The sequence below is a fragment of the Lepisosteus platostomus genome, chromosome 9, assembly GCF_059453375.1.
Source record: "Lepisosteus platostomus isolate fLepPlt1 chromosome 9, fLepPlt1.hap1, whole genome shotgun sequence".
Lineage (NCBI taxonomy): Eukaryota > Metazoa > Chordata > Actinopteri > Semionotiformes > Lepisosteidae > Lepisosteus > Lepisosteus platostomus.
In genome coordinates this window covers 54120287-54144902 of record NC_142619.1, presented here as the reverse complement: position 1 = coordinate 54144902, position 24616 = coordinate 54120287, and the positions used below count along the sequence as shown (strand labels likewise).

The window sequence follows — 24616 nt, the reverse complement described above, 5'->3', positions numbered from 1 at the left end:
CCTTCCAATTTCTTCCACCTGTGTAAATGGGGCCTGAATACTTATGCAAGCTGCATTTCTTATTTTCCATAAGTCATTTTTTTACTTTCTTTACGCGATCTGCTGACAAATAACTAATTCTGTCTTTAAAAATGTTCGGGTTAAGCATGTGAGTTTGCAAAAAAAACAGATTGGATAAGGATGCGTAAGTATCATTTGCAATCCAGCAACATTTGAAACCTTTTAAAAGGTCTGAATACTTTTCCAAGGCTCTGTATATTTTATCCTATTCGAAAGACACAGTAAAACTCCTAGCAAAAACTAAAAAAGTGAAGGTAATAAACAATAACTATATTTTTACATTAGCAGGAACAAAAAGTGTAGCAAATGCTTGATAACAGCAGGCACTTATTAGGGGAAATAAACTTAAGACAGATACTTCTTACGGGTATTGCAGTATGTAACACACAATCGTTACACATGTAACAAGAGTGGGAGTATAGAACAAATTATCCAGCAATGTTTTTGAAGATGATAACTTGGGGTCTTGGAAGAAATGGCTGGATGAGATTTTTGGATCAATAAAGCTACTAACTACCAAACAGGCAAGCTGGGTGAAGTGACCTCCTCTCCTTTTGGAACTTTTCTTCCGTTCTTACACAAGCTGCGGAGAGCCTGGTCTTTCTCCTCCAGGCCACAAGGGGCAGTGTGAGCTGCCCCTCTCTCTGCCCTCACCTGGCTGCCCTCAGCGCTGGGCCGCCCCTGGCCCTTCAGCTCCTCGATCTGCTTGTTGAGGGTGACCACCTTGGCCTTGGCCTGCAGCTTGAGCTTGGACAGCTTTGCATCTGCCGCCTCACGCTCCTCCTGGAAGACAGAGAGGGAATTACAGCCTGACTCTGCATTTAAATCTTCCAATATCGCCTCTCCTCCCTTCTAGATCTCCTCTAGAGCCACAGTTTAAGCTGAAAAGAGTTCTCTGCCCTCCCGACATCCTTCTCCAGCTCTCATCCTTGAACAGAATCTTGAATTAACATTTATTGCCCCTAAGGGAATCTGTCTTGCACATCAAGAGCTCAAAACACATGACATATAAGGCAATAATACAACAGGACAACATTTCACAACATCACCCCATCAGAACTCTTCCAGCACCTCAAGATTAAAAAACAGGCGATTAGCTGGTAAAGAATCTAAAAACGATCATATTAACAATAATAAGATCCCTACCTGTAAATGTTTTTTTTCATTAATGAATAATGGAATGTTTATAGGTATAAAGGAAGTAAATGCAGTCTTAGCCTTTATACAGGGATCTGGTTCCTCTTCCCAGAGGGTACAGAGGGTAGGAGACCATATTCATTTCAATTCAAGCTTTATTGTCCCCTAGGGGAAATGTGTTTGACTGTGCCGTAAAACAAAACAAAGACTAATAAACATCATCAAAAGGAAAGAAAACACAGTAGTGTTACAGGAGATAACAAACAGGAGACAAGGTAGTTTCTTTGCATTGTTTAAGAGTGTAATTGCAGTGGGAATGAAAGATTTCCCGAGTCTGTTGGTTTTACACCTGGGGGCAGAGAGGTGTCTCCCAGATGGGAGAAGTGTGAATTCACAAAGGAGGGGGTGAGACACACACACTCCCTGATGCTTTTGGCTTTCTTAGTCACCCTCTGTTTGTAAAGGATGCTTAAGTTGATTTGATTATTCCCGATTATTTTGCCACTCATTTTCACTCATTTACCCAGCCTATTGCAACTACTGATACTTATGTTGCCAAACCAACAAGTGAAGCAGTATGTTAAGACACTTTCAATGATTTGTAGAAAAGTGTAAGAATAGTTTTATCTTCCTGAAAGTAACTGAGTTTCCTAAGAAAGAAGAGTCTCCATTGGCGTTTTTTATAGTTTCACAACATTTTTCCCCTTTTATTTTTTTGTCAATGACCAAGTCCCAAGTACTTATAGTCATCGACAATTTCAACAGGCTGACCATCAATTATAGTGGGTTGAGGGGGTGTGGTATTTTTCGTAAAATCAATAACCAGTTCCTTTGTTTTTGAAACATTTAACTTTAGGGCGAACTCATTGCACCAGTTAGTAAAATCATTTAGAATGGGCCCATGATGGTATTCTGTGTCCCTTAATAAACTGACCAGGGCTGTGCCATCAGCAAACTTAATGAGATGTCTATCTGTGTGTTTGCTTATGCAATCATTAGTGTACAAAATGTACAGCAGAGGGGACAAGACACAGCCGATCCGATTGATGTGCAGTGAATGTCAGATAAGCACTTCCCCAATCTGACCTGTTGAGACCTATTAGTTAGGAAGTCTAGCACCCACCTGATCAAGTTACCATTCAGACTGAAGTACTTTGAGAGCTTCTGTGCAAGCAACAGTGGCTGTCTTGTATTAAAAGCGGAGGAGACGTCAACAAATAAAATCCTTACAAAGGTCGCTGGTTGGTCCAGATGTCCAGACCAGATTTAACAATGTGTGTATTGCATCGTCTACTCCCCTCCTGTCCCTGCAGGGGGTCGATGAGGGCTGGTGTGCTCGTTTATTCTAAAAAGAGTGGGTGAGAGGGATCGTCTAAGTGTTTATGTGCAAGATTAATATGTCGCTCCGTCAGAAATGTTATTGAGTCCAAGGATGTGCCGGTAATCTTGCCAGCAGTCCTGATCACTTTGTTCAAATTGTTTTTGGTCTGCGAGGACAAGGCACCCCCCCAGCTCTGAGCACAGAAGGTCAGGATGCTCTGAATAAAACTCTTATACAGTATATATATAAAAAAAGTGGCAACACTTTAAGGAAGTTAGTCAAAACTCCTTAAAAAACACCACCCCTGTTCCGCCTTTAAATACCTTGCCTCCATATTGGCAGTCCGATTCAATTCATAATCGATAAGAGCCCCATTTATATTAATTTACTGTGTCAATAGCAGCTCCATTAACAGTAACAGGGATCACAGGATCAGAGAATTTCTCTCTGAAATCGATGCTCATTCCTTTGTGTTCAAAACGAGCCCTTTCTTCCGGCCACGCGCCCTCTCACCCCTCTCTCACCTTCAGCTGCCGCTCGGCGCTCTGCAGCTTGGCGTCTCTCTCTCGGATGACCTCCTTGAGCTGGACCACCAGCTGCTCCGTCTGGGCCAGCCGGTCCAGGACGTCCTCCCCCACGCCGGGACCCTCGGAGGCCATGCTGTCGTCAGGAGAGCCCGACGGGACCAAGCCATCCTGGGAAGGAAGGGTCAAGGGTCAGGTGTTCAGCCAACAGGAGAGACACGTTTCCGTCATGCGGGGGACAGCTATCAACATCCGCCACTCGGCAATTCAGCAACTGATTTCTGTGTCAGTAAAATGAGCCTTCTTGCTGTTTTAGACTAAAAGGCCATAACAGCGCATGCAACACTACCCTTCACCATTCAACACCCTGCCAGAGCCTGTCCCGGCAAGCAACAGGCACAGGGCGGGCTACGCCCTGGACAGGACGCTCGTCCATCACAGGGCAGACACACAAGCACAAACGCACTCACAAACACAGCAGGGCCAGTTTTTCCCAGAAGCCAGTATGTCTTTGGACTGTGGGAGGAAACTAGAGAATCCAGAAGAGACTCATGCGAACACGGGGAAAACATGCAAACTCCCTGCAAGCAGCACTCCAGGAACTCAACCCAGGGCCCCAGAACTGTGAGGCAGCAGTGCTCATCACCGTGCCGCCATGACACCCTGTTTCTATACACAGAACAGCAAATAGAGCAACTTCCCTAAGTGATTGTTAGCTGCACTTTATAAGCTCTTAAGGACAGAATAAAAATTCATATGTCAGCTCCATGTCCTCTAGGGCTATGCTGGGACATAGAGCTAATGGTCTGTAATGTGTTAACATGTAATTCATTGCAATTCCAGCTCTTAACTCCCACCCTAATTTAAAAGAGTCTTACTAATGAAGAGATATACCACTAACCTTAATTTGGGCCATGAAACCTAGTTCTGACTTTTCGAAAGATAGGGCTGTTAAGCAGAAGGTGGAAGAATCATGTGTTCGGCTCTCACCTGTGGGCTTCCCTCAGGGTTTTCCTCCCCTGACAGCTCCTGTAAGACAGAGTTCACGCCCTGGGCCAGTCGGCTCAGCATCGCCGCCCTGGTGGGACACAGAGGACTTGCATCAAACACTCGGGCCCTCTGCACAGCCATGGAAACTATTCCAGTTCTGGAGAGCAGAGAGCCCAGCTAAGCCTCCCAGCTTCAGTAACACGCAGCTACTCACTCCTGCGTGTACTGTGGACCTGGAACACTAAGCAAAATCTTTTTTTTTATCTCATTATGCACAGTTCTTATCCGTTTCTGCCCTCCACATCCTGTGCTTGACGCGGGAATATTGTGTTTCCTACCACTCGGAGAACGTCAGCAAGTGCAGACGTGAAGGAAAAATATAATCAGAACGGCGAGCTCTGCTTTTAGCGTTCTTTTCTTTCGAAGCTGATGACTTGTAAAGGCGCCATATGAAAGTTAATATTATTCTCGTCTAGTTTCATGCTCCAGGCACAGGATCATTGAGGACAGGACACACCTCGTTCGCTCGGCGCTGGGACTGTCCCCTAGGAAGGGGTTATATGATAAGGACTTTGGTCACAACACCGTACTGAGGTAACAGCAGAGACACAGCACTCCTTAGACTCCTGTCTAAGCACTTTTGTTAAAACCACTGTGATTGCTTTCCAACACCATCTTGGTTTTTTTTTTTACATTGATTTGTATGTTCTAAACTGTTTCCAAATTCTTTACCTTCAGGGAAAACCCTAGGACTGTAAAGCAGTCTGAACGGAGTCCCCTGCACACTGCTTGCAAGCTACACGCACGCACGCGTGTACTGGCATCTTCAGATTGCACCGACAGGATTACAAAACAGACTGATTGAGAGTGCTTTACATTAAACCTGACCGGGTACTGTGAGTTGAGATAGTGCTTATCAGAAACAAGCTTTGTATACATTGCCTGATGTGGTAGGAATGACTTCTAAAAAAAAAGTTTCATTTATACAGCATGAGAACTCCTGGATGCACAAACCAGCCGGCCCCTCTCTGTGCTGTCATTCGAAGACTGAATTAAATGCAACATATTCAACATTTTAGCTTAAAGGCCAAAAAACCAAAACCTCTGTGACGCAAGCAATTAAAATAAGTAATAAAGTACAGTATGACACAGATTAAGCTAACAAACGACAAGAAAAGTCACAATACGAAACTTTATTTTCCACTGAGGTCTACTCAGCACACATAAGGCATGTTCACAAACCAGAGGGAGATCATCTAGCTTGTTTGGTTTTCAGTAGTTAATTAACTAAATGGGCTATATGGGCCCGGTGCCCTCCTCTCCTTTGCAAACAGTCCTGTGCTCTGCAGCCAGCAGGACTGGTTTCAGACTAAAGCTGCAGGATGTTATTACATTCCGGGTTGTGTCTTCCTGCCTGTTGTCAAGGACGTGGCCCAGTGTAGGCAGGTGAGGGGGGCGTGGCACACCAGGGGCGGAGACCGGAGAAGAAGAAGAACAAGACAGGAAAGATGAAACTGCGAGAATCATAAAGAGGATCACAGCAGAGCTCTACACTGTCTGGACTGGAGGGGGCGGGGGTGTCACCTCTGTCACTGGCTCAGTGCATGAGCCCTGTTCCACTGGCACCCTGGTGCGGTTTCACTGCTGGGCTTGAACAACGGACAGCGAGGGCTTCTCTCCTGCCAGCTGTGCCCCCCCAGCAGAGATCGGAGACGGGAACACACAAGCCCCCTGTGGAGATCAGACGTGCAGTATTCACAGGCCCCTCTGCGGCCCCCTGGTGACAGGGGAAACCCCAGCAGGCCGGGGGGGGTGGGGGGTGGGGGCTGACCGCGATGCCTTTTCAGCACCTGGGTGAGGAGAACCCCAGACACACACATACCTGTGTGGGTTCACGTCCAGTGACTGACCGGGTCTAGCCACACTGAAACGTTCAATTCAATTTATTTTTATATAGCACCTTTCACAACAAGGTTCCCCAAGGCACTGAACAAAGCTGCGTGACGGTACGTGACGTTACAATACAGAAAGAGAAAAGGCCAGAAGACAACGGAGGAGAGGAACCAAAAACTCCTCTGTAAGGAGAAAAGAAACCTCTAGGGGTCCAAGGCCAACTGGCTGCCCAACCCCTCTGGGCATGCTAACATTGTGCAAGTCAAAAAGAGTACAAAGTGTGGAGTTTTAAGCCTTCAATCATGTCCTTCAGTGTGCCAGTACTCCATGCAGATCTCTGTAGACCAGCAATGAGAAATGAGAGGTGGGTCTTTGGGCGCATCTGGGGCCATTCTGCTAATCAGAAGCTAACCGATCCAAGAGTCTCATCCAGCTGCTCCTTGAAGGAAGCAAAAGCGCTGGCATCGACCATGTGACTGGACAGCCCGTTCTCTGCTCCCGCCACCCTCTGTGTAAAGAAGCATCTCCTGTAGTCAGCTTGACAAAAAACACACACAAGTAGTTTCCACTTGGGTTGACTTTATCGGCGCCTTTGAGGGTTTTTTTTTTTAATACTTCCATCAAGCGCCCTCGCAAGTCTTCCCTGCTCGAGAATTAAAAGGCTCAGCAGCGGTAATTCACCAAACTAGCAACACGGTAACGACCATGTCCAATCAGGAGTATGTCCAATGGTGCCGTCAAAAGGACACAAGAAGTTCAGGACCACGGTATATACAAAATCTCGAAGGAAAAAACACAATTAAGTTCGGGATGAGCTGATCATGTTTAATCATCTTCCACCTCTTCCAGTCTCTTCTCTGGGGCTGGCTGGGGGAGTGGGGCCCAGACTGGGCCAGTCCGTGGGCTCCGGTCGTGTTCGGTCCAGGGAACTGCGTCACCCCGACCCCACGCACGCCGCCCGGGCGAGCTTCACGGCCGCGACCACTGAAGACCGAGGACAGGCGGTTATCGACGACTAACTACAGCCCCTGGCATCGAGGGTGACCGCAAACCCGAGGGACAGTGGACACCTGTCGCTTGCGGGCGGGCTAGTAACGCAACTACCTCGGCGCGCAGAGAAAATAATTCGCAAGTCCCACGCGAGAAGACAAAAGTCACAAGGTGGCGTGCCGTCGCCCCCACGAATCGACCAACCTTGCTGTCTACTCCTGCTTTTAAACAAGTAGTTTAATTCTGAAAAGGGGACAGGCCGCGCGTCCTGCTGTGGGACTGACAGCGACTCGAAGCCCACGCGTGACGCGTTGTGGAGTGGAGGTGAACAGTAACTGACCTGTCCGCGGATTCCTGGTGCTGTTGTTGTTGTTATTTTCTTATTTCTTTCCTGCTTCGGTGTTGGTGTCTTCTGCAGCCACATCATCAAACATCCCGGAACTAAACTTGCTCGGCGCTGATTGGCCAGCGCCATGTTGCCTGCGACTGGGGGGGGGGCGTCGGAAAATTCTCAGACTTTTTTACACGTAACGTGCCTGGGTTAGGGGCGGTGTGCAACCTCCACAAGTGTGTTCAAAACGAAAACAAGCGCATCCGCGGTGAGGAAGACAGACGAACTGCACTTCCCGGGAGATTTGATTGGTGGGATAAAAGCCCTCTCTGTCCTTCACATAAAATCGGTGTTCCTAAAAACATCAGGAATCACTTATTCGCATAGAGAATCCAGAGCATCTTGTCTGCAACAGACAAGGGTTTGTGGGAACGGATTTACTGGGGATCCTTGAAGAAGAGTTGATGTGACATGACCTGCTGAACTGCCAGATGGGAACTCGGGGCCAATGGGGCCTACTGTCACCATGAACCCTAGTTCCTTTCTTGGGGCGCCACCCTCAACGATCTGCCCCCTCGCCCCTTCCAGCTGCCAGAGGAGCATGAGATAAAGACACCTCCGGGGCCGACTGGAGGGATTCAAGATTAGTGAATTTCCCTCACGGGATCAATAAAGTATCTATCTATCTATTCTCCGGGGACTTTCTTCTCCTTCTCCTTCATTGTTCTCACTGCTAGAGGGTGGTGGACACAGAGTTTCGGGACTCACTTTCGGGGGTTCTCTGTATTTAATCCCAATCGTCCTTTTCAGAGTCGGAATTTACTCCATCATTCTTCATGGGTCTCTAGGCAGACCTTCCCACCCAACTTTGAACCTGTCTTTACTCGGACTGGACAGTGGGGTCCCAGGCTGAGTTAGTAGTGCTCCTGTCTTTCGCATTCCTGGTCCCGGTTGGACCTGGGGGGGGGCTCAGAGATGGGGGCCCTACAAGCAGTGCCATGTTACCGCGAGGCGGCTCGTGAAAGGAGAAGCAGGACGTCACGCACCACGGAGCAGCATCCTTGAACTGGCACTGTCCCTCTGCCGCACGCAGTCGAATCCACCTGCTCACAGTGTCCTGTCCTGCTTTCATTCATTCAACGCTTTGCAGTGGGCCTCGTGTGGAGGTGAACTGGGCTTCTGAACCAGTCATGCAGCCCTGCAGTGGTTCGTATTCAAGGGGATTAGAGTAATGACTCAGATGGAATTAGACAGTCACACGATGTCATATGTGTGTTTCCTTTGTGGTGGAAAATCCCAGCAGTGCAGTGTTTCGTCACAGTGCATGCTGGTAGCTCCGAGCAGTCGAAGGGCATCTTCCCATCTTATCCATTCTGGATATACCATATGTGTTGTTGCCCCTGTCTGAACTCAGCTAAGACACATGGAATCTGGCCTTCGGCTCACTGTTATTAAGGTGAGTTAGTTCCAGCAACCTTTTCATTTTTCAATTCATTCTACACTCGGTTTGAGGTCAGCAGATCCAGTCAGGAAGATTCCAGAAATCCAAGACGGAAACCCACTGATCACATCCAGAGCGGATGTGTGTCAAGTTTTTAAAAAGACCAATCCACCCAAGGCTCCTGGCCCTGATGCTATCCCTGGCCGTCTTCTGAAGGCGTGTGCAGACCAGCTGGGACATTTTCAATCTCTCTCTAGCTCAGTCTATAGTTCCTTCCTGCTTTAAGAAAACCACCACTGTCCCTGTTCCTAAGAAACCCAGAGTCAGCTGCCTAAATGACTACCGGCCTGTTGCACTCACATCAGTTATCATGAAGTGCTTCGAGCAGCTGGTCAAAGCATAAATCACCTCCTCACTCCCTGACACCCTAGACCCACTGCAGTGTGCGTATTGCCAGAACAGGTCAACAGAGGATACTATTGCCACTGCCCTTCATACTGCCCTCTCACACCTGGATAAGAAAGGAACATATGTGAGAATGCTGTTTGTTGATTACAGCTCAGCATTCAATACCAAAATTTTTGTGTTTTTGTGAATGTTTGTGATTTTTGTGATTCTTGTGATTTTGTGAGCTTGCAGAAAAGACATTTCATTGCCAGCAACTACTGCTGCACGCCGTATTGTTGTGCATTTGATAAATACACTTTGATTTGATTTGATTTGATTTGAAAAGGTAGCATTCATGAAGTATAATTTTCTTGGACCAAACTGTTTAGTTTTGTTGAATTCTAAATGTAACTTTTTTTGTACATCGTTGCCCCGCCTTGTTCAGAGGAGAGAGAGAGTGTGAAGAGGGTGCCCTTCAGCTCCTGGGTTTTCACTAATCCATGTTTTCTCTATGTGTACCTTCATCACGCACGACAGATTGAATTAGAATGGCCCTTCTGTGTTTACAGAGATGTTGTTTCTCTGGTATCAGTCCAGAGAAGAACAAGCAGACGCAGTCTGGAGGTGAAGGAAATGTCACTGTAGGCACTGACAGGCTGAAAGAGGACTACGAGGGAACCCTGATACAAGTGAAGCTCAGCAGGTGTGAGCCTGGTCAGTACCTGGATGGAGACCTCCTGGGAAAAACTAAGGTTGCTGCTGGAAGAGGTGTTAGTGGGGCCAGCAGGGGGCGCTCACCCTGTGATCCATGTGGGTCCTTATGCCCCAGTATAGTGATGGGGACACTATACTGTAAACAGGTGCCGTCCTTCGGATGAGACATAAAACCGAGGTCCTGACTCTCTTTGGTCATTAAAAATCCCAGGGAGTTTCTTGTAAAGATTAGGGGTGTAACCCCGGCGTCCTGGCCAAATTTCTCATTGGCCCTTACCAATCATGGCCTCCTAATAATCCCCCTCTATGAACTGGCTTCATTACTCTCTGCTCTCCTCCCCACTAATAGCTGATGTGTGGGGAGCGTTCTGGCGCACTATGGCTGCCGTCGCATCATCCAGGTGGGGCTGCACATTGGTGGTGGTGGAGGGGAGTCCCCATTACCTGTAAAGAGCTTTGAGTGGAGTGTCCAGAAAAGCGCTATATAAGTGTAAGCAATTATTATTATTATTATTATTATTATTATTAAGTGTATAAAATCCCTAAAGGCGCTGAAAGTCAGTCCTGCGCCTTCTTCAGAATCAACAGTGAAACACAAACTGGTGACCAAGTGGGAACTGTGTGGAAGAGCATTTTAAACCGAGAGCAGGGATTTATGCAAAGGGCGGTGGGAGTATGGAACAAGCTGCCCGGCCATGTTGTAGCCGACAGCTGGCGTCCTTCAAGAAACAGCTGGATGAGATTCTAGTGGAGTGGATATTAAGTAGAGTAACCTCCAGTCCAGCTTGTTTTCTAAGTGTTGAATTCATAGCAAACCACTTGGGAAACTGGCAGATGTGGAAAACCAGAGGACAAGAATTCAAGAACTGTTGCAAATGGCTATTTGGCCCATCTAGTTTGTTTGGTAGTTAGTAGTTAATTGATCCCAGGATCTTATCCAGCTGTTTTTTGGAAGGAGCCAGAGTAACATCTTCAGTGAACATGGCTGAATAGCTTGTTCCACACTCCCACAACCCTTTGCATAAAGAAATGCCTCCTGTTCTCAGTGTTACATGAACTTCCACATGGTTCCAGCTTGTGTGCTCTCGTTCATGTCTCCCAAAAATAAAGTAAAATCTGATTAAATTTCTACTGACGAGGATCCCGGATACAGTAGATCAAAACGTTGACTACCGCTTTTACGCCTTTGACGTGGCAATGAATGTAGGTTTGAGGAGCAATGAACAAAGTGTGCATTTATCCCTGGTCTGGACGCGAGCCCTGACGTGAGCAGGGTGCTCCTCTGTGCCACACCAGGGCACTGAGCTCCACTGGGCCACACCAGGGCGCTGAGCTCCACTGGGCCACACCAGGGCACTGAGCTCCACTGGGCCACACCACGGCACTGAGCTCCACTGGGCCACACCACGGCACTGAGCTCCTCTGTGCCACACCAGGGCACTGAGCTCCACTGGGCCACACCAGGGCACTGAGCTCCACTGGGCCACACCAGGGCTCTGAGCTCCACTGGGCCACACCAGGGCACTGAGCTCCACTGGGCCACACCAGGGCACTGAGCTCCACTGGGCCACACCAGGGCGCTGAGCTCCACTGGGCCACACCAGGGCGCTGAGCTCCACTGCGCCACACCAGGGCGCTGAGCTCCACTGCGCCACACCAGGGCGCTGAGCTCCACTGCGCCACACCAGGGCGCTGAGCTCCACTGCGCCACACCAGGGCGCTGAGCTCCACTGGGCCACACCAGGGCACTGAGCTCCACTGGGCCACACCAGGGCACTGAGCTCCACTGGGCCACACCAGGGCACTGAGCTCCACTGGGCCACACCAGGGCGCTGAGCTCCACTGGGCCACACCACAGCGCTGAGCTCCACTGGGCCACACCACAGCGCTGAGCTCCACTGGGCCACACCAGGGCGCTGAGCTCCACTGCGCCACACCAGGGCACTGAGCTCCACTGCGCCACACCAGGGCGCTGAGCTCCACTGGGCCACACCAGGGCGCTGAGCTCCACTGCGCCACACCAGGGCACTGAGCTCCACTGCGCCACACCAGGGCACTGAGCTCCACTGGGCCACACCAGGGCACTGAGCTCCACTGCGCCACACCAGGGCGCTGAGCTCCACTGGGCCACACCAGGGCACTGAGCTCCACTGCGCCACACCAGGGCGCTGAGCTCCACTGGGCCACACCAGGGCACTGAGCTCCACTGCGCCACACCAGGGCGCTGAGCTCCACTGGGCCACACCACAGCACTGAGCTCCACTGGGCCACACCAGGGCACTGAGCTCCACTGGGCCACACCAGGGCACTGAGCTCCACTGCGCCACACCAGGGCGCTGAGCTCCACTGCGCCACACCAGGGCGCTGAGCTCCACTGGGCCACACCAGGGCGCTGAGCTCCACTGGGCCACACCAGGGCACTGAGCTCCACTGGGCCACACCAGGGCACTGAGCTCCACTGCGCCACACCAGGGCACTGAGCTCCACTGGGCCACACCAGGGCGCTGAGCTCCACTGGGCCACACCACAGCACTGAGCTCCACTGGGCCACACCAGGGCACTGAGCTCCACTGGGCCACACCAGGGCGCTGAGCTCCACTGGGCCACACCAGGGCGCTGAGCTCCACTGGGCCACACCAGGGCACTGAGCTCCACTGGGCCACACCAGGGCGCTGAGCTCCACTGGGCCACACCAGGGCGCTGAGCTCCACTGGGCCACACCACGGCGTTGTGCTCCTCTGCACCACACCAGGGCACTGAGCTCCACTGGGCCACACCAGGGCACTGAGCTCCACTGGGCCACACCACGGCGCTGAGCTCCACTGGGCCACACCAGGGCACTGAGCTCCACTGCGCCACACCAGGGCGCTGAGCTCCACTGGGCCACACCAGGGCGCTGAGCTCCACTGCGCCACACCAGGGCACTGAGCTCCACTGGGCCACACCAGGGCGCTGAGCTCCACTGCGCCACACCAGGGCGCTGAGCTCCACTGGGCCACACCACGGCGCTGAGCTCCACTGGGCCACACCAGGGCGCTGAGCTCCACTGGGCCACACCAGGGCGCTGAGCTCCACTGGGCCACACCACGGCGCTGAGCTCCACTGCGCCACACCAGGGCACTGAGCTCCACTGGGCCGCACCACGGCACTGAGCTCCACTGGGCCACACCACGGCGCTGTGTTTCACTGCGCCACTTCAGGGTGCTGTGCCAGAATGTGCACTGGCCCTGGGACACTGCCTGCTAAAGCACACATGAGATTAAGAGGACTTTATTCATTAATGGACTTTTTCTTGCGCATTTAAAGACTGATCCTTTACTAAGGCTAAATAAAGGATGATACCTCTACTTGTTCTAAATAGCTACTGATCCCACAAAACCCTAATGGGCTGCTGTAGTGATATCATGCACAGCAGCCCTGAGAGTTTGTGTATATGTGCCTCTGTGTGAGATCTTTGCACTTCTGTTGCAATATGTGGCTGATGCCTTTCTCAAATTTGACTTGCAAATTTTTCCGAAAGCAAAGTGTAGTGCCTTTTGGGGATAAATTAAATCAGTTTGAATCACAGAGCATGTCTCTTTTAACTCATGGTGCATGTGAGCGTCACTCATTGTGTCGCTTGGTATGTCTAGGTGTGTATGTTTGTATAGCTGTCTTTTTGTGTGCCTGGGTTTTTGTATGTGACTCAGTGTGTGCATGTGTGTGTGTCTCTCTTAGTGTCACCGTTTGTGCATGTGTGCGTCTCAGTGTATATGAGTTTGTGTGTGTGTCTCAATCTGTACCTGATTCACAGTGTGTGTCTAAGTATGTGTGTTTTTGTGTGTGTATGTTTCGTTGTGTCTCACTGGTTATGCGCCTAGGTGTTTTTGTGTGTCTGTGTGTATGTATGAGTCTTGGTGTGTACAGTATGTGTCTCAGTCTTTGTTTCTGTACATCTGTGTATATGTTTCTCATTGTATTTGTGTGTGTGTGTTTCATTGTGTGTGTATGTCTCCGTGTGTGTCTGTGTCTCAGTGTGTTTCTGTGCACATCTCTGTGCGTTTTTCTGTGTGTGTGTGTGTCTCAGTGTGTGCAAAGGGGATTATCCAGTCCTATTTTCTGTTGCCGTTCCCCTCCAACGCTGTTCCAATCCCTGACGTGGTTCTATTTTAAACTCTCCCTGACATTCCCAAAGCCGTTTAATTCGTGAGAATGGATGCTTGCAGATTAGACTGGCTGATTCGGTGTGGGGGGGGGAGGGCGGGGGGGTCAGTGCCTGCTTTAAAAGCCCCGGGTCCAGTCGGCTGGCCCCTCAGCACCCTGCAACGCCGGAGTGTCTGTGTTGTGTGACTGTGAGCAGCGAAGCTTGAGCGACAGGTCAGGTTTCCTCACACAGTAGACCACTCAGGCTCTCGGCCTCCCGGTCTCTCTGCACCCACCCCACACCGCCTGGACCCCTCCGCTGCCGTTCCCCCCTCTCTCTCGCTCTCTCTCTCTCGGCTGCTGCTGCTCGGGCACGATGGGCAACGCCAGTGGCTCCACGGTGGACGACATGCAGGCGGTGGAGATCCACCACTGGTACAAGAAGTTCATGACGGAGTGCCCCTCCGGCCAGCTCACCCTGCACGAGTTCAAGCAGTTCTTCGGGCTGCGGGGGCTGGACCCCGAGGCCAACGCCTACATCGAGCAGATGTTCCGGACCTTCGACATGAACAAGGTAGGACGCGGGGGACCCATTTGTTTAGTTGAAAATCCGTAACGGGGTGCTGCAGTCTCCTGCTCCCCGGGCACTGGTGAGGGGGTCCCCAGGATGAGGGGGTGGGGGGTACGCGTCACCGCTGTGACACTTGCTGAGGTGTTTGTGCCGCCTCCCGTGACAGAGGTGGGAGGGATTGTGGGAGACCCAGCGAATGTCGCCAAGGTAGAGGGATGGGCACCTGCCCCAGCATTACTTGCAAAGGGTATCATTCAGAACTCATGCATGAGGCGAACCTCAAATGACAGATCGTCACAGGGGTGGATAGATCTTTAACTCTACGGCAGGAGCTGTCAGTGTCCGCGGTGGGCTAGGAAATTGCCCTGGTGCTTTTCCGCGGCCCCTCACACAGTGGGCTCTGATGGCTTCGGGGGATCAATACAGGAACAGGACCAGCTCCCTGTGTCTCTCTCATTCCCAGACAGTGCTGTCCGCTGCCTTGTGCTCATTTGTAAAGGTCCTGAACACACACCCGAGCAGGGGATCCCGGTGCTGCAGCGGTCAGCATTAATAATAATAATAATGTAATGTTAATAATAATAATGTTTCTTTATTAGCCCTATACAATTTCTTGCATTAGGAATTTGTCTTTTTGCATACCCCAGCTTTTCTCCATGGAGACACAGACACACAGACAGGGAGAGAAGCTTGGGGTCAGAGCGCAGGGTCAGCCATTGTACGGCACCACTGGAGCAGTTGGGGTTAAGGGCCTTGCTCAGGGGCCCAACGGAGTAGGATTCCTCTGCCGGCCGTGGGATTTGAACCAGCAACCTTCCAGTCACAGGCGCAGATCCTGAGCCACAGAGCCACCGCTCCGCCCCAATTACTGTCTCGCAGCGCGGGGGCCCTGGGATCAATTCCTGTGTGGAGTTTGCATGTTTCCTCCGGGTTCGTACGGGTTTCCTGCAGGTGCTCCGATTTCCACCCGCCGCCCAAAGACAGACTGGTAGCTGAACTGGCTTCTAGAACAATTGGCCCTGGTGTGGGTTTTCGTCTGTGTCTGCCCTGTGCAGGACTGCCGGGTGTTTCGTCACCAGTCAGAGGAGCTGGAAGTGGAAGTAGATTTAGGACTGGAATGGGGAACGCACCGCAGAGAGCCCGGTACGGAGGAGTGGTGGCTCTGTCACTGGCTCTCCCTGGACAGACAGGGGAGCGGCTGGGATCTGAGGTTCTCTCTGGGGAAAAGACCGGAGCAGATTGGAAAAGGGCACTGCAGAGAATGGTCAATATGGCCCAGAAGATCATCGGCTGCGGTCTCACCGAGATTAAACAGCTCTATGAGGACCGCTGCCGTGGTAGAATTCTGGCCATCACAGAGGACAGTCACCACCCCAGGCATGAGCTCTTCACCCCACTGCCCTCAGGCAAGAGATATAAGAGCATACGGACACTGACCACCAGATTCTTCAATAGCTTCTATCCACAAGCAGTGAGACTGGCGAACACATTTAGCCGTCCCCCTCGGACCACACCTACACCATCACCATCTACCTCTTTATGATTTCTTATCTATTGCACATCTCCAGTCATTGTTTACACGTCTGTATTGTTTACATTCAAACTGTCTGCATGTTTACTTGCACATTGTCTACTGTTTGTACATTGTCTTGATGCACTGTTTGCACTTCGTTTTGTTTTTTACACTTGTTTTACAATCGAGAGACTTTCTGTAAGTAAGAATTCCATTGTACCAGTACCGGTTACATATGGCAATAAAGTTCAAGTTCAAGTTCAGCAGGGATACTGTAGCTGACTTTATACGCATTGGAATACTTCGCCGCCAAGGATCTGGAATGAAAAGCCCAAGTAACATTCATGCAGGAGGTCAGAGACAGGATGGGGAGGACAGACAGGTCTCGTCCGATCTGCTGAGGCAGAGGACTGGAATCTCCCAAGAGGAGATCAGCATGGGGCGCTGTAGGGGGCCGAGGAAGACCCTGTCTACTCTGAGAGTGGAGAAAGACCTTGCAGTTAAAATGTACTTTCTTTAAACAGGAAATGCACACTTAAAAAATAAACCTTTGGGCTCGTCTGAGTGTGTGGTGATAGAAATCCAGGGAATGGAGTGGGAGAGAGGAGAGACACTGGAGCACCTGCAGGACACATACTGTGTGAAGGGACAGGAGATTCAGAGGGGAATTCAACACGGGCAACGATGGGGTATCCGATATTTCCATGAGCTCTGGAGCACATCTCAGGAGAGCTGGCTGATTGGTTAGCATGGCCTTTAGGCACTGGGAATTTCCATGAAACAGGGGTGTTAACGACGCAAAAATAAAAACCTCTAAAAACAACACCCCATTCATCCAGCAGTAGCAGGGCCTGACGTTCAACAATGCGGGCCTGTGGCGTGGACGTCTTGCCCACAGTGGAAAACACAGATGGTGGAGAGAAAAGGGCAGCCCAGCCCCCAGATTCCCCAATCCCTGTGCACAAATCTCTGCTGGTACAGTTGGCGTGTTCTGAATCTCGACGCACATACGTGCGCCGTTCTCCTGTACATCATTGGTACTGGCAAGAAACGACAGGACCCTTGTCATGACAAGGCAGCACAGGCTGTGGTACAGACAAGGTGGGGGTCACGAGCAGGGAACGGTGACAGGGGCCTTCACTAACAAGTGCTTCTGACTGGACGACAGCCTGGTTCTGTGCCTGCAGAAGCGTTCTCAGTTGAAAGCAAGTGGCTGCTGGCCATCTGAAAGCTGCGCTATGACCGTCTAGCCTGATCTAGTCAGATCTGAGAAGCCGAGCAGGCTGGGCCTGGTTAGTACTGGTCGCTGTTGGAATCGGTGTCAGTGGGCCCGTAGGGGGCACCATTCGCTCTGGCCCACAATTTGCAAACTCATGTCCTGGTATGGTCATTGGGGACCAGGTAATGTAGGAGACGCTGCCGGAACAGATGAGATATTAACCAGGCTCCTGTGTCATTAAGAATCCCAGGGTTGGACTCTGGGTTTGCACAGGCTGGTGTCCTCAGAGTTCAGAGTACACCCGGAATTCAACTGGTGAAGCAGTTTCTCTCTTCACCTCTCTTTCTGATCTGCTGTGTAGATCAGGGGGGGTGAAATGTGTCCCCTCCTATGTGTAAAGCACATTGGGATAAACGCCACTGTATAATTTGAATTGATCATAACTTATGCGAAACTGTGCTGTGTTTGCCTGTATCCGTGCTTAGTCATCAGTTTTTGACTTAGTCTTTGTCAAATCAGATAAAATGTCTATTAGACACAGTCTAATCATGTTTTAGTCAGGCACTTTTTATTTAGTCTAGTTGACTGAACTTTACGAAAATCATTCTTTTAGTCAACATAATCTTAATTATTTCTCATCACTTTTTGTCATACAGTTTAATTCGGTCATAGAAAATATATAAAGATTTAATTAATTCCATAGCCTTTGGTGTAATTAAGAAATGATGTTTAGTCCTCTTCACCTTTACAACTAAGACTATTTTAATTTGGTGGCATTTAAATCCATATAACAATTGTGTGGCATTTTTTTACTTTCTGGTTTAACCAAGAAAAACTAACAGGTTCACTCCTGTTACTTGTCACTGTGTGCCTGTACTGTATAGCTGAGCCTGTACCTGTGTCTGTGTGCCTGTGCTGTATAACTGAGCCTGTATCTGTGAGTCTGTATGTCTGTGCTGTATAACAGCCTGTATCTGTGAGTCTGTGTGTCTGTGCTGTATAGCTGAGCCTGTATCTGTGAGTCTGTGTGTGTGTGCTGTATAACAGCCTGTATCTGTGAGTCTGTGTGTCTGTGCTGTATAACTGAGCCTGTATCTGTGAGTCTGTGTGTGTGTGCTGTATAACAGCCTGTATCTGTGAGTCTGTGTGTCTGTGCTGTATAACTGAGCCTGTATCTGTGAGTCTGTGTGTCTGTGCTGTATAACTGAGCCTGTATCTGTGAGTCTGTGTGTCTGTGCTGTATACCTGAGCCTGTATCTGTGAGTCTGTGTGTCTGTGCTGTATAACTGAGCCTGTATCTGTGAGTCTGTGTGGCTGTGCTGTATACCTGAGCCTGTATCTGTGAGTCTGTGTGTCTGTGCTGTATAACTGAGCCTGTATCTGTGTCTGTGTGTCTCTCTGCAGGACGGCTATATTGACTTCATGGAGTACGTGGCGGCTCTCAGCCTGGTGCTGCGGGGCAAGATGGAGCAGAAGCTGCGCTGGTACTTCAAGCTGTACGATGCGGACGGCAATGGCTGCATAGACCGCTATGAGCTGCTCAACATCATCAAGGTACCAGGGCTGCAGGTGGAACCAGGAACCTGAAACTGTCTAGGAGATGGAAACACCAAACGAGCCCTCATTAGGGAAACGAGTATTTCAGCTGAGGGTTCTGTTCACTGAGAGAGAGTTTAGGGATCATCAGAGAGATGGACGGTCTGGGGTCGCAGCCTCGGCCCTCACTGTCCTCCTGCGAAACAGTTAGAGGACACTCTGAGATGGCCTGGGTTGAGCCCCCTTCCCCTGCGCTGGCAAAGGGACAGGCAGGGGGCTGCCCACCTCTACAGAGGGACTCAGATTGGTCCCCCCCACCAGCATGCTGTGCTAATCAGCAACCGATACGATTATGCCTGTAATTCCCTAGCATATTTATAGCTGCTCCCGATCCCTTAATAATGCAGTGTTAACTTTTCTATACCCCCCTTCAGTGAATCCAGCTGGACATCCCTTCACCTCAGAGGCTCTGTCCCATGAGCTCTCGCAGCTCTGTCCTCTCTGCTGATCACTGCACAGACACCTGTCTAGGCCGTCTGGTATTGGTCACACTTAAAAGTCCCATCTCACAGCACTTTACACTGAGCTGCATTATGATAAGGGCATGAAAGCATGGGAAAACACTAGGGACTGCCTACAATAGGGAGTCATTCAAGTCAAGACCTTCAAGCCTTAAATCCCCCCTCTCCCTCCTCTCTCTCTCTCAGGCTATCCAGGCCATTAATGGCTGCAATCTGGAGATGTCAGTGGAGGAATTTACTAACCGAGTGTTTGAGAAGATTGATGTCAATGGAGATGGTGAGTCTCTCTCTGCGTGTTCCCATTGTTGTAGGGCATTCTGACGGTCTGTCTTTCTCTTCTGGGCACATGCTCTGCTCCACCTGTCAAAACAGCCCAGAGCCCTATTAATACAGCAGAGCCGTTTACTGGAGCACACAGAGAGGTACAAGAGGGTTGCCCCAACCCGGATTCGAACCCTCAACTCTCTGACCCAGGGTCCAGAGTGCTGGACACTGCTCCACACTACTGTATATACTGCATGCTGCAGTGATCTGATCGCCCCCCATTACTATTACCCCCATGACCCCCACTGTCAGCAGCCATGTCACTCTGCAACTGGCAGCCCACTGAAGCTCAGCAGGTGTGAGCCTGGTCAGTACCTGGATGGGAGACTCCTGGGAAAGCTGAGGTTGCTGCTGGAAGAGGTGTTAGTGGGGCCAGCAGGGGGCGCTCACCCTGCGGTCCATGTGGGCCCTGATGCCCCAGTATAGTGACCGGGACACTGTAGTGTAAAAACAGGCGCTGTCCTTCGGATGAGATGTAAAACCAAGGTCCTGACTCTCTGTGGTCATTAAAAATCCCAGGGCGTTTCTCGAAAATAATTGGGGTGTAACCCTGGTGTCCTGGCCACATTTCCCATTGGTCCTTACCAGTCATGGCCTCCTAATAATCCCCATCTCTGAACTGGCTTCATCACTCTGTTGTCCTCCCCACTAATAGCTGATGTGTGGGGAGCATTCTGGTGCACTATGGCTGCTGTGACATCATCCAGGTGGGGCTGCACACTGGTGGTGGTGGAGGGGAGTCCCCATTACCTGTAAAGCGCTTTGAGTGGAGTGTCCAGAAAAGCGCTATATAAGTGTCAGCAATTATTATTATTATTATTATTATTAATTACTAGAATCACAGATCTCCAGCGAGATCTGTATTTGTCTTTTAATTTCATGACCCGACTCTGCTTGAATGAAAAAGAAAATAGTCTAATGCTTTGCCAGTCTGTCACTGATTCACATGGTGTGATCCGCACTGATCCCAGGAGAGGCTCTGGGAGAGTCACAAGGTACACCAGTCGATCAGGGGGATCTGCGGAGTTTCCCCTGTGGGGCAGAGTTTGCTTCTAATGTTCAGGAAGGATTAGTGAAAGTGATCCTAAGTGCTCACGCCTGTCCTGCCCCGCCCCCCTGCAGGCGAGCTGTCCCTGGACGAGTTTGTGGAGGGCGCCCGCAAGGACGAGGAGTTCATGGAGGTGATGATGAAGAGTCTGGACCTCACGCACATCGTGGCCATGATCCACAGCCGGAGACACAGCGTCTAGCGCCTCGGCCCCCCTCCCTTCTTGCCCACCCGGCCGCACGCGACGGGCACCCCAGCTCCGGCAGGAAACACCGGACTGGAAGACCGGACTGGAAGACCACAGGGAAGCACAGGGAGACAGGAGGAAGGGAAGGGAGGGACAACGGCAAATCAACACGCTGGTAATCGCCCATCTTCTCAGAACGACTGGGAAGTCATTCAAAGACAAGGACCGGTTTATTCACGTCCTGCTAGATCTTAGAAAAGGGAGACGTGTTCGGCCCGGGTGGCCAGCTTGCCTCCGAGCCCAGATTCTGCTGAGGCCCGGCCCCAGGCGGAACAACAGCGACTAGGCAACAACGTTCCAGTGTCCGAAGCAGGATGAGGGAGCTGCTTATACAGCAAGCTGTTAAATACACTGAGCCAACAGGGGTTTAGCACAAATCCACAGGTCACTGACTGCAGGGATCAGTCTCCCTCGAAATAGAGCAGAGATCTGATGATGTGAGAGCTGGGGGTGGGAGAGGAGAGAGTTGGCTGCCCCCCCCCTCCTCCAGGTTCTGTCTCCTCCTGTGACCTACGGTCTGTGTGTGCGACTCTAATCTCAGGGGTGGCGATACGGTGCACTCCTTCTCCTGTGTCTAAATGAGCGCTCACTCTCTTCTCCAGACCACTAGTGCTGTGCTCCTTGGCGCTGAAAGTGTTGTTCTTGGGAGTCCAAAACTGCTCTCTTTTGTTATTTTTTAATTCAACGGCCACAGGGGCTAAACATCAAAGTCACTGGACTTCTCCCAAGAGCACCTATTCCGTTTGTTTATTTCAGTTCCTCTGACCCATTTCACAGCTCACTCCTGCTGACGGCAGTCAGTAGTCTCATGCATTCTCCCTTAAACTCTTTTATACAAATCATTTCAACATGAATTGGTCAGAATCGACATTGTGTTTAACACCCCCCGCTCCTCCAAGATCCCTCTCCTCCACAGCCCACAGCCCCGTCCCTCACAGTTCGCACCTGCAGCCAGTTGTGTGGAACTGCACTCTTTTTTTGCCCCATTTTCAATGATTGGGGTTCATTCCCTTGAAATACAGCGGCTGTGTGCACCTCACTTTGCACTTTTGCAACAGATTGCTGCATGGCTGGTATCACAACTCTCCCTTTGTGCACCCCGCTCACAGGCTGGGGCGCAGGAGGGCTCCTTGTGGATTCTGTGTGTGAAGTCTGTACATAGTGTGTGTATGTGTGTGCCCTGTGCTGCAGTGCCCAGCGCCGTGATAGGGCGCACTGCAGCCAGACGGTCCTCTCTCTGTAGGGCGTAGTGACTGGAAACTCAAGTATGTGCCTTCTGTAGGAAGACTGACAGGTTTATTTTTTTAACAAAAATGTTCGCTTCTGCTTCTGTTTGTACAATAAAGAGATAAGGGTCAAATCTGGAGCCCTGTGGTTTTTTTTCCCTTCCTTTAGAAAAACAAGTCAAGTCCAAAAAACTCACGATAATGTCGTTCCACTGCTACCATGTACTGTATGTGCTGCAGTACAGATCAAATCAGATAGGGGGCAGTACAGAGGCTCAGCAGAGGTGGGCAGCACCAGTCCAAGAGAGGCACCAGGACTGAAAAGATCAGATCACTTTATTGGCCATATCCAATTTCTAGCATTAGGAATTTGTCTTTTCGCATACCCCAGCTTGCTCTCCATGAGACACACAGACAGGGAGAGAAGCTTGGGGTCAGAGCGCAGGGTCAGCCATTTATACGGCACCCCTGGAGCAGCTGGGATTGAGGGCCTTGCCTTAGCGACAGAGCCACCACACCGCCCACAGGGAGTTAAGTTAACTGACTGTGAGAAATATAAATTATGAAAACCCACTACAATCGGACCAGTCAGAAGGTCATAGGCATGCGATAAAACATGCACTCCGTCTGCCACACAATTCATCAAGGCATATGGAGTTCAGGCTGGATAACCGATGGGGTCCAAGTTCGATCACAACACAGCACTACAAACTGAGCACATCATGGTCATGGTATACATTACATATGACTCCCTGGACCTTCAGTGTGGTTTAATCTGAGTTCTAGGCCCACCGGGCTCCAGTCCAGCAGGGACCAGTGGTTCTCATGTCACCAGTGTATATGACAATACAAACATGATGAGATCCCACCTCAAGTGCTGCTTCACTGCTGTGGAGTCCTGGGTTCAATTCCAGACCGGGGCACCCTCTGTGTGGAGTTTGCATGTTCTCCACAGTTGCCTTTTCCCTGAGCGCTCGGATTTTCCTGACACCTTCCACGGGCAGGCTGGCTCAGTTATTCGGAGTCTCTTGGTTGTCCGGGTTTGCTGTCCGATCCAGGGGTTAGTGCTGCCTTGTGCCCTGTGCCCCCGGGATGGGCTCTGGGAACGAGCCGGAGTCTGGTCATGGCTGGGGAGCTGCAGTACGGTCCTGTTTCCAGGCAGGAAGGAGCTGGTGATTCCAGTGGCTGTGGACCTGAGGAAAAGAGGAAAACTGGCCCAAATTATTACAGGACAGCATTGCTGCCATCATGGAAAAATTTTTTTTTCCAGTGTAATTACATGAAAATGATCCAGTCGTTATGAAATAGAAAATTACCTCTTAATTACAAGCTGTTTAATTATGTCGTGATTACAAAATTTGTACATTCATGTACTTCATGCGATAATCTCACGATTGCACTATGGTCATACAATAATAATAACTTTTATTTATAAAGCAATTTTCCGCACAGAAGCACGCTGAGACCTATATTACCATTAGTGGAATCGATCACACGGTAGTCTTTCTGGTTCAAGGATAGGTCTGAGTGTCCCCATGCTCACTGTAGAGTACTGTAGGTACAGATTGTTGTCTGACAAGCTCCGTGAAGTTGCCCCCCCTACGGACAGCACAAACGATGAAACCCACCTCATTCGTTAGTGCTGCGTTTGTGCCGGTTTGTGCCGTTGAAAGTAAATGCGAAGACATGGGTAATGACGGACTTAGATATATGCTCGATTATTTTAAATAAAATAAAAATTGAAATTAAAATATTTTCCAAAATTTCCGCGGCGTGTGTGAGACGGTGGAGTTCTCAGTGTTTTGCAGTTGAGTTATGAACTGCCTGGGTCAACCGATTACTTCTTCAGCTGTTTAAAAAGAAATACTGAGACGTGCTAGTTAAAGGCTCGCTGTGAGAACATGCAGGTGCTTGCTAATGTTCGCCTTTAAAGGCTACATCCGCAACTCTTCCGATTAGGGTGTAATGTTGGTGGCAATTTTAATTTGCCTGTTCACACAAACGCACAGAACATACCGGTATTAAAAGCAAAATGAACCGCCCCCCACCCCGGGCACACAGAGGAACAGAGCTGCAGAGCCACTGAGCCCGGCGGCCGGGGTCACTGGAGGGCACAGCCACCGTGCGAGGTCACCCGAGAGCCAAGGCGCGGTATCTCGGGGACGAAAGCAGCACAGACGCTGCTTTCAACGACACAAACCGGCACGAAGTAGCACCAACGAATGAGGTGGTTTTCATCGTTTTTGCAGTCTGCGGGCGGGGGAGCGGCAACTTCACGGAGCTAATATGCGATCTTGAATGAACCCCAGGGCTCACTCTTCTGCACGAAACCCACAGTTCCAGCAGAGCTCTCGGTAGCTGTAATTACAATCGAATATTGTTTTCTTGCGCTTCCGTGAATGATTACTTCATTTAGGCACTGAAAACTAGAATTTGAAACACACATCTAGCACTAATTGCTAGATCTAATCTAAAGAAAAGCAAATAAACTGAGTTTTTTT

The 24616-nt window shown here is 50.2% G+C and overlaps 2 protein-coding genes across 3 annotated transcripts in view; one reads left to right on the top strand and one right to left on the bottom strand.

Moving 5' to 3' along the window:
- The window catches only part of golgb1 (golgin B1), a 47017-nt gene extending 39612 nt beyond the window's left edge, over window positions 1–7405 (bottom strand). Inside the window, exons 1-4 of one of the 2 annotated variants that reach the window (XM_088645621.1) lie at window positions 7256–7405; window positions 4033–4120; window positions 3043–3213; window positions 715–843 (exon numbers count right to left, since the gene is read on the bottom strand). In XM_088645621.1, the coding sequence (XP_088501747.1) occupies window positions 715–843; window positions 3043–3213; window positions 4033–4113 (381 nt within the window). In that variant the 5' untranslated portion in view covers window positions 4114–4120; window positions 7256–7405. Of the gene's footprint in view, window positions 1–714; window positions 844–3042; window positions 3214–4032; window positions 4121–5616; window positions 5755–7255 lie in introns of those variants that run through there. The other variant, XM_088645622.1, reaches the window with a different exon arrangement.
- A 6667-nt stretch (window positions 7406–14072) lies between these two features.
- guca1aa (guanylate cyclase activator 1Aa) lies at window positions 14073–22249 on the top strand. Its single transcript, XM_088645618.1, has 4 exons — window positions 14073–14484; window positions 18618–18767; window positions 19457–19547; window positions 20717–22249. The coding sequence occupies exons 1-4, from the start codon at window positions 14287–14289 to the stop codon at window positions 20842–20844; spliced, it is 567 nt and encodes a 188-aa protein (XP_088501744.1). The 5' UTR covers window positions 14073–14286; the 3' UTR covers window positions 20845–22249.
- The last annotated feature ends 2367 nt before the right edge of the window (window positions 22250–24616 follow it).

What these genes read in the sequence shown, in the direction of transcription:
- guca1aa (XM_088645618.1), top strand. Translation starts at nt 14,287, where the DNA reads ATGGGCAACGCCAGTGGCTCCACGGTGGACGACATGCAGGCGGTGGAG. An exon ending in GGACCTTCGACATGAACAAG is followed by an intron (nt 14,485 to 18,617) that starts GTAGGACGCGGG and finishes GTCTCTCTGCAG; the next exon opens with GACGGCTATATTGACTTCAT. An exon ending in AGCTGCTCAACATCATCAAG is followed by an intron (nt 18,768 to 19,456) that starts GTACCAGGGCTG and finishes TCTCTCTCTCAG; the next exon opens with GCTATCCAGGCCATTAATGG.